Source organism: Phoxinus phoxinus (genome assembly GCF_949152265.1).
Source record: "Phoxinus phoxinus genome assembly, chromosome: 4".
In the NCBI taxonomy this organism is placed as follows: domain Eukaryota; kingdom Metazoa; phylum Chordata; class Actinopteri; order Cypriniformes; family Leuciscidae; genus Phoxinus; species Phoxinus phoxinus.
Genome location: NC_136879.1, coordinates 45,423,835 through 45,433,834, shown reverse-complemented (window position 1 = coordinate 45,433,834; position 10,000 = coordinate 45,423,835). Strand labels below are relative to the sequence as shown.

General features: G+C 45.7%; 1 protein-coding gene across 3 annotated transcripts in view; it reads right to left on the bottom strand.

Annotated features, from left to right (window-relative positions):
• The window catches only part of lsamp (limbic system associated membrane protein), a 217,401-nt gene that overhangs the window by 79,478 nt on the left and 127,923 nt on the right, over positions 1 to 10,000 (bottom strand). The window contains exon 1 of one of the 3 annotated variants that reach the window (XM_079609854.1): positions 673 to 734. The exons of the other annotated variants lie outside the window; for them this stretch is intronic. Within the exon in view, the coding sequence (XP_079465980.1) occupies positions 673 to 680 (8 nt within the window). The 5' untranslated portion in view covers positions 681 to 734. Of the gene's footprint in view, positions 1 to 672; positions 735 to 10,000 lie in introns of those variants that run through there. 3 annotated transcript variants of the gene reach the window in all.

Here is a 10,000-nt window from a genome sequence, read left to right as displayed (position 1 = left end):
AAGTGTGTGTGCGACAGGCAGTGTGAGTGTGTTGTTCACAAACACAGATGTTGTTCCCTAAAGCGTCTCCAGATCTGAAACCGTGTAATGAAGCACATCAACATTATTCTGAGGAAAGTGTCTCGTCTCAACAGTCATTTCTCTCATTCAGGCACAAAACAACACGACAAAAACTGTTTCTGCTAAACTAGTCGAATGATTTCTGAATGAACCGATCTGAACACGAGCGCTTCAGTGCTGGATCTGAACACACACACACACACACACACACTTTATTATTGCTCCACTGCATGACCGGCAACAGCTTCGAATGATCTCCAGTGAGAGGAATTCCCAGCAAAACTAAGATGTCACTATAATTCGTCAACAAATCAGTTGTTTTTCTTGAATGTAAACAGTAGCAATGAATCAAACATCATATCATGAACCAGATGAACAATAACCAGTACATGACCAGCCGAGGTGGTCAACAGGATACTTCAGCCCGGCCTTGATGAGGAGAAACCTGTCCGTGGATCATCTTTCCTTCAGGAGCATCAGTGAATGTGAACGCTGGATCTCAGAGCTCAGATGTGCAGAAGACAGTGTGTGTTTCCCTGAGAATCGTGTGAAGACACACACACACACCACCAGAATCTGAACAGTGTGTTCTCAGGAGTGTGTGAAGCTCACCGCAGCATTAATGCAGTAAACCTGCACCACGTCCTGGAACAGTTCCTGTAGAAACGTCCACACTACACCTCCACGCCCCTAACATGATGCTGAACTAAACAGAGTGTGATTGGCTGCTTTACATGTCAGTCAGACGTTATGTTTGGCCAATGAGAGTTGAGATGGAGTCATTAAGAGTTTTAAACATCGGTGATGTCATCAAATAGCTTGTCATGACTGTTTCCTCGAACCGAATTGTTGTAAATCTGTGGTTTGACTGCATTGGATAATGATTGGTTAATGGTTGGTTAATGGTTGGTTAAGGATTGGTTAAGGATTGGTTAAGGATTGGATAATTATTGGTTAATGGTTGGTTAATGATTGGTTAATGATTGGTTAATGATTGGTTAATGATTGGTTAATGATTGGTTAATGGTTGGTTAATGGTTGGTTAATGATTGGTTAATGACTGGTTAAGGATTGGTTAAGGATTGGATAATTATTGGTTAATGATTGGTTAATGGTTGGTTAATGGTTGGTTAATGGTTGGTTAATGATTGGTTATTGATTGGTTAATGGTTGGTTAATGATTGGTTAATGACTGGTTAAGGATTGGTTAATGATTGGTTAATGGTTGGTTAATGGTTGGTTAATGATTGGTTAATGATTGGTTAATGATTGGTTAATGGTTGGTTAATGATTGGTTAATGATTGGTTAATGATTGGTTAATGGTTGGTTAAAGGTGCCATGTGTAAAAATTGAGGTAAAAATATCCAAAAAAATGAGCTACACGCATCAAAAGAATGAGAAGAAATAAGGACGATGATGTCATTAAAAAAATGTCAAGTTATAGTGCTGCAGAGATATCAACCTTAATTAGCATTAGCATTACTAGCCACGGCCCGACAGGTGTCGTAATACCAGTTTCGGCCATGGGAGGCGGTATGCGGGCAACATAACCACCAGCCAACATGCAATACACACGAATAACTCGCACGCCTTGTGGGCGTACTTGAACCTGATGTCAATCGTGTGGAAAGTACAGCCCACTACTTCATTTCAATTCAGGGAAGAGAGCGGAAGGACGGCTGAAGCCCTTGGCCAGAGACCCCCACCACCACCACCCGCTGCAGGGAAACACCGCGCTCTGAAGCACAAATCAAATCAGATAAGAAAAGGACCGCTCGTCACGGTCCGGGCTCGGAAGCGCGGGGGACGGCGAGCGAACTGCAGCGCATAGCCCTGTTTTACAGCGTTCAGCACCCATTCTGACACGCCCGGGATCGCTCCCCATGCTTTCGCACGCATAGCTAGGGGCAGAATGATCTCCGTGTTCTGACCGCCGCACTGCGCGGGTTCGAGAAACTGAAACGGAGGTATCAGCGCGGCGCGCGCGCCCTCGTTGTCTGAAGAGTGCTGCTCGCTGACGACAGCAGCCGCTGATTCACATTCAATGACTCGGTCGCTAAGGACGGAGAACAACTTGTGGCGCGAACAGGTCATTTGTAGCCTACTGTATCTTTCAACAGTGTTCCTGTTTTTTTTACTATAGTAGAGATGATCGGTTCACGTGCGCTGTCTGATGTTGACCAATGATGTTGACAGAATGCTGTCTGTCAAATTAATTTAATTCAAACAATGTGTATATACAACTCAAAATGTAATATGAACAAAACGAATATGAACATATTCACTGGTAAAGGTGAAGGGGAGTAGCTTGAAGATATCATGTTTCAAAATCACTTGACATCACCCAACGTTCCTCTGGGGGCAAAACGTCCTCGATTAGGCTTCGGCTATGGCTCTAGGGTTGTTGTGAAGGTAGGGGCGGAGCATAGAGAATATGCCGTTTCTCGTCTGTTACTCTAGAGTAGACCAAGTCACGTTATGGAGGTATACTGCCCCCATCTGGTATGGAATGTGGAGTATGACTTGATTTTTTTTGCCAGACAATATACATGGCACCTTTAATGATTGGTTAATGATTGGTTAATGGTTGGTTAATGATTGGTTAATGGTTGGTAAATGATTGGTTAATGATTGGTTAATGGTTGGTTAATGATTGGTTAATGATTGGTTAATGGTTGGTTAATGATTGGTTAATGATTGGTAAATGATTGGTTAGGGTTAAAGGGGTGGTAAAGTATGATTGGACTTTTCTAACTCTAGTTAGTGTGTAATGTTCAGTTAGTGTGTAATGTTTAGTTAGTGTGTAATGTTCAGTTAGTGTGTAATGTTCAGTTAGTGTGTAATGTTTAGTTAGTGTGTAATGTTTAGGTAGTGTGTAATGTTAGAGACTCGCTGGTAACGCTGGAGAGTTAGAGACTCGCTGGTAACTCTGGAGAGTTTGAGACTCGCTGGTAACTCTGGAGAGTTTGAGACTCGCTGTAACACTGGAGAGTTTGAGACTCGCTGGTAACGCTGGAGAGTTTGAGACTCGCTGGTAACGCTGGAGAGTTTGAGACTCGCTGGTAACGCTGGAGAGTTTGAGACTCGCTGGTAACGCTGGAGAGTTTGAGACTCGCTGGTAACGCTGGAGAGTTTGAGACTCGCTGGTAACGCTGGAGAGTTTGAGACTCGCTGGTAACGCTGGAGAGTTTGAGACTCGCTGGTAACACTGGAGAGTTTGAGACTCGCTGGTAACGCTGGAGAGTTTGAGACTCGCTGGTAACGCTGGAGAGTTTGAGACTCGCTGGTAACGCTGGAGAGTTTGAGACTCGCTGGTAACACTGGAGAGTTTGAGACTCGCTGGTAACACTGGAGAGTTTGAGACTCGCTGGTAACACTGGAGAGTTTGAGACTCGCTGGTAACACTGGAGAGTTTGAGACTCGCTGTAACGCTGGAGAGTTTGAGACTCGCTGGTAACACTAGAGAGTTTGAGACTCGCTGGTAACGCTGGAGAGTTTGAGACTCGCTGGTAACACTGGAGAGTTTGAGACTCGCTGGTAACACTGGAGAGTTTGAGACTCGCTGGTAACACTGGAGAGTTAGAGACTCGCTGGTAACGCTGGAGAGTTAGAGACTCACTGGTAACACTGGAGAGTTTGAGACTCGCTGGTAACACTGGAGAGTTTGAGACTCGCTGGTAACACTGGAGAGTTTGAGACTCGCTGGTAACACTGGAGAGTTTGAGACTCGCTGGTAACACTGGAGAGTTTGAGACTCGCTGGTAACGCTGGAGAGTTTGAGACTCGCTGGTAACGCTGGAGAGTTTGAGACTCGCTGGTAACACTGGAGAGTTTGAGACTCGCTGGTAACACTGGAGAGTTTGAGACTCGCTGTAACGCTGGAGAGTTTGAGACTCGCTGGTAACACTGGAGAGTTTGAGACTCGCTGGTAACGCTGGAGAGTTTGAGACTCGCTGGTAACGCTGGAGAGTTTGAGACTCGCTGGTAACACTGGAGAGTTTGAGACTCGCTGGTAACGCTGGAGAGTTTGAGACTCGCTGTAACACTGGAGAGTTTGAGACTCGCTGGTAACACTGGAGAGTTTGAGACTCGCTGGTAACACTGGAGAGTTTGAGACTCGCTGGTAACGCTGGAGAGTTTGAGACTCGCTGGTAACGCTGGAGAGTTTGAGACTCGCTGGTAACACTGGAGAGTTTGAGACTCGCTGGTAACACTGGAGAGTTTGAGACTCGCTGGTAACACTGGAGAGTTTGAGACTCGCTGGTAACGCTGGAGAGTTTGAGACTCGCTGGTAACGCTGGAGAGTTTAAGACTCGCTGGTAACACTGGAGAGTTTGAGACTCGCTGGTAACACTGGAGAGTTTGAGACTCGCTGGTAACACTGGAGAGTTTAAGACTCGCTGGTAACACTGGAGAGTTTGAGACTCGCTGGTAACACTGGAGAGTTTGAGACTCGCTGGTAACGTTGGAGAGTTTGAGACTCGCTGGTAACACTGGAGAGTTAGAGACTCGCTGGTAACACTGGAGAGTTTGAGACTCGCTGGTAACGTTGGAGAGTTTGAGACTCGCTGGTAACACTGGAGAGTTTGAGACTCGCTGGTAACACTGGAGAGTTTGAGACTCGCTGGTAACGTTGGAGAGTTTGAGACTCGCTGGTAACACTGGAGAGTTTGAGACTCGCTGGTAACGCTGGAGAGTTAGAGACTCGCTGGTAACGCTGGAGAGTTTGAGACTCGCTGGTAACGCTGGAGAGTTTGAGACTCGCTGGTAACACTGGAGAGTTTGAGACTCGCTGGTAACACTGGAGAGTTTGAGACTCGCTGGTAACGCTGGAGAGTTTGAGACTCGCTGGTAACACTGGAGAGTTTGAGACTCGCTGGTAACACTGGAGAGTTTGAGACTCGCTGGTAACGCTGGAGAGTTAGAGACTCGCTGGTAACGCTGGAGAGTTAGAGACTCGCTGGTAACACTGGAGAGTTTGAGACTCGCTGGTAACACTGGAGAGTTTGAGACTCGCTGGTAACGCTGGAGAGTTAGAGACTCGCTGGTAACGCTGGAGAGTTAGAGACTCGCTGGTAACACTGGAGAGTTTGAGACTCGCTGGTAACACTGGAGAGTTTGAGACTCGCTGGTAACACTGGAGAGTTTGAGACTCGCTGGTAACGCTGGAGAGTTTGAGACTCGCTGGTAACGCTGGAGAGTTTGAGACTCGCTGGTAACACTGGAGAGTTTGAGACTCGCTGGTAACACTGGAGAGTTTGAGACTCGCTGGTAACACTGGAGAGTTTGAGACTCGCTGGTAACGCTGGAGAGTTTGAGACTCGCTGTAACACTGGAGAGTTTGAGACTCGCTGATAACACTGGAGAGTTTGAGACTCGCTGGTAACGCTGGAGAGTTTGAGACTCGCTGGTAACACTGGAGAGTTTGAGACTCGCTGGTAACACTGGAGAGTTTGAGACTCGCTGTAACACTGGAGAGTTTGAGACTCGCTGGTAACACTGGAGAGTTTGAGACTCGCTGGTAACACTGGAGAGTTTGAGACTCGCTGGTAACACTGGAGAGTTTGAGACTCGCTGATAACACTGGAGAGTTTGAGACTCGCTGGTAACGTGGATCTTGGATATCTCACTCATCTCAGTGGATCTGAGAAGCTCGCAGTGAAACTCAGTGTAATGTGTGGATTCACTACAGTAAAACAGGAATAGAGTCTAATTACTGTCTCCTGCTCTTCTCTTACAGGCTCTTCATGAGTCACGCGCTCCAGCGAACAGTGTGTGTGTGTGTGTGTGTGTGTGTGTGTGTGTGTGTGTGTGGCTCTGACAGCTCCTCAGAGCTCCTTGTGTGCTGAAACATTGATCTGTATTAAATAAAAGAGGATCTCCACGGATGTCTGGTTCTGTTCTCACACTCAGAGTGTGACACACACACACACACACACACACTCACTCACACATGCCCGTACAAGCACTTACACACACACACACACACACACACACACACACACACACACACACACACACACACACACTCCTCACTCACTCACTCACTCACTCACTCACTCACTCACACACACACACACACACTCACACACGCAAACTTTCGCGGAGAGAGCAGTTTCAGCGACAAGTTCAAAGATGGACATTTAAGAGATACGGTATACAGTCATAACACATATTACACAGCATTTCGCCACATAAATATTTATGGAGATAACAGATATTGATTTCAGATTAAACTGTTTTAAAATCGTACCTGTTTGTATTTTATAATCGAACAGTGAACAAAACAATAGTCATAAATGGCCGCCGCTGCGTTTGTATGAAACAAGAGAGCGAGTCCACGATACTGGATGGCATAATTAAATAACTGTACACAAAATATTGATTAGACTGAGTGTTAATATTTTATTAGCTCACCAAAAGCAAAACTTCCACGAAGAGAAACGGTTCCTCGCGAGTGTGTAGCGCTGCTGACTTCAGTGACCCGGATGAGCCGGTGTTTCTGTGTTCTGTTGTTATCTGGGAATAATAACGCTGGATGGAGCGATTGACCAATCAGAATCAAGTATTCCACAGAGCCGTGTAATAAATAAGATGAATTATGCTTTCTCAACGAACCCTCACAGAAACACTCGACGGAAACACAAACATGATTTGACCGATTTATTAGCACTTACAGTAAGGACACGCAACATGTCCTCTAACTGTAGCTGGCTCAAAAGTTATAAAATATAATAAATATTGTAATCATTCAAAGAGAATTTTGTTTTTGTAAGGTTCTATTTGGATGTTCGTCTAACGTTTTTTTAAATGTTACTGCTTGTTTCAGAACGTTCAGAAATAATGTTTTCAAAACTTAATGGGAATGTTAGCAAAGCGTTCTTAGAGCCTTTTTTTTTTTAGCTGGGAATTGCAAAACTAACTCACACACACACACACACACACACACACACACACTCCTCATATTCCCATGATGCTTCACCACAACACATGCTTTTTATGGGTTTGCTTGTGGAACTTGATTTGTTGCATAACATCTGATCCTGTTATATATTATACAACAAATCCCTCAAGATCCACAATGAAACTATAAAAAGGATTCTGAGTATCACAGACACACACACACACACACACACACACACATGTTCTGATGATCCTCAACACTAGAATCTGGTTACGGTTAGCTTTATATAATTTACTTTATGAATCCAAATGTGTGTCTGTCAGATTTAGACCATTTTTTCCCCCATGATTCCTCATCCAGAGATCTGTAAACTCAGACTCAGACACACACACACACACACACACACCACACACACACACACACACACACCACACACACAGTTGTCGCTCTGATAGTGATTCTGCTCCACTTCCTGTGTGTGTCGTTGTGAGATCAGTGATTCAGACACACACACACACACACCACACACACACACACACACACACACACACACACATACACACACACACACACACACACACACACACACACACACACACACACACACACACACATACACACACACACACACACACACACACACACACACATACACACACACACACACACACACACACACAGTTGTCGCTCTGATAGTGATTCTGCTCCACTTCCTGTGTGTGTCGTTGTGAGATCAGTGATTCAGACACACACACACACACACACACACACACAGCACACACACACACACACACACACACACACACACACAGTTGTCGCTCTGATAGTGATTCTGCTCTACTTCCTGTGTGTGTCGTTGTGAGATCAGTGATTCAGACACACACACACACACACAGCACACACACACACACACACACACACACACACAGTTGTCGCTCTGATAGTGATTCTGCTCCACTTCCTGTGTGTGTCGTTGTGAGATCAGTGATTCAGACACACACACACACACACACACACACACACACACACACACACACACACACAGTTGTCGCTCTGATAGTGATTCTGCTCCACTTCCTGTGTGTGTCGTTGTGAGATCAGTGATTCAGACACACACACACACACACACACACACACACACACACACACACACACACACACACAGTTGTCGCTCTGATAGTGATTCTGCTCCACTTCCTGTGTGTGTCGTTGTGAGATCAGTGATTCAGACACACACACACACACACACACACACACACACACACACACACACACACACACACACAGTTGTCGCTCTGATAGTGATTCTGCTCCACTTCCTGTGTGTGTCGTTGTGAGATCAGTGATTCAGACTCAGTCAATCAGCTCATATTAGAGACTCTATTACGCTGAGTGCTTCAACCACACACTCGTAAATCTCCCATGAGCCCCGCTTTCAAACGCAGCGTCAGCTCTTCTGCTAGCGGCTCGTTCTGCGCGCCACGCCGAGTGTAGCCGGTAAACGCACAATTACAGCCCAGAGAAGCGAGAGCTAAACCGGCCCTCAGCGGAGCAGCGTCACTTCAGGACGTACGGGTCTTTAATGCGACAAACCAAACTTCCTCAATCTATTATTGAATCAACATCAGGGACGAGTTCCTTCATCTGCAGTGATGGAGCACAGAGACTGATGGGTCACGACCAGCTAACCGCTACACTACCAACCCAGCGCTCAAGGGGAGACTTCGGGAGATCCGATCTTCATCACGCAGTTTCTAAGAGACGAGAGAGGGAAACATCAGGAAGGGTTCGCTGACGTCCCAGTGTGTGTGTAACTGCAGTGTAAATCCCAGTGTGTGTGTAACTGCAGTGTAAATCCCAGTGTGTGTAACTGCAGTGTAAATCCCAGTGTGTGTGTAACTGCAGTGTAAATCCCAGTGTGTGTGTAACTGCAGTGTAAATCCCAGTGTGTGTGTAACTGCAGTGTAAATCCCAGTGTGTGTGTAACTGCAGTGTAAATCCCAGTGTGTGTAACTGCAGTGTAAATCCCAGTGTGTGTGTGTAACTGCAGTGTAAATCCCAGTGTGTGTGTAACTGCAGTGTAAATCCCAGTGTGTGTGTAACTGCAGTGTAAATCCCAGTGAGTGTGTAACTGCAGTGTAAATCCCAGTGTGTGTGTAACTGCAGTGTAAATCCCAGTGTGTGTGTGTAACTGCAGTGTAAATCCCAGTGTGTGTGTGTAACTGCAGTGTAAATCCCAGTGTGTGTAACTGCAGTGTAAATCCCAGTGTGTGTGTAACTGCAGTGTAAATCCCAGTGTGTGTGTGTAACTGCAGTGTAAAACTCAAACATCAGGAAGGGTTCGCTGACATCCCAGTGTGTGTGTAACTGCAGTGTAAATCCCAGTGTGTGTGTGTAACTGCAGTGTAAATCCCAGTGTGTGTGTAACTGCAGTGTAAATCCCAGTGTGTGTGTGTAACTGCAGTGTAAATCCCAGTGTGTGTGTGTAACTGCAGTGTAAATCCCAGTGTGTGTGTAACTGCAGTGTAAATCCCAGTGTGTTGTGTGTGTAACTGCAGTGTAAATCCCAGTGTGTGTGTAACTGCAGTGTAAATCCCAGTGTGTGTGTAACTGCAGTGTAAATCCCAGTGTGTATGTGTAACTACAGTGTAAATCCCAGTGTGTGTGTAACTGCAGTGTAAATCCCAGTGTGTGTGTAACTGCAGTGTAAATCCCAGTGTGTGTAACTGCAGTGTAAATCCCAGTGTGTGTAACTGCAGTGTAAATCCCAGTGTGTGTGTAACTGCAGTGTAAATCCCAGTGTGTATGTGTAACTACAGTGTAAATCCCAGTGTGTGTGTAACTGCAGTGTAAATCCCAGTGTGTGTGTAACTGCAGTGTAAATCCCAGTGTGTGTGTAACTGCAGTGTAAATCCCAGAGTGTGTAACTGCAGTGTAAATCCCAGTGTGTGTGTAACTGCAGTGTAAATCCCAGAGTGTGTAACTGCAGTGTAAATCCCAGTGTGTGTGTAACTGCAGTGTAAATCCCAGTGTGT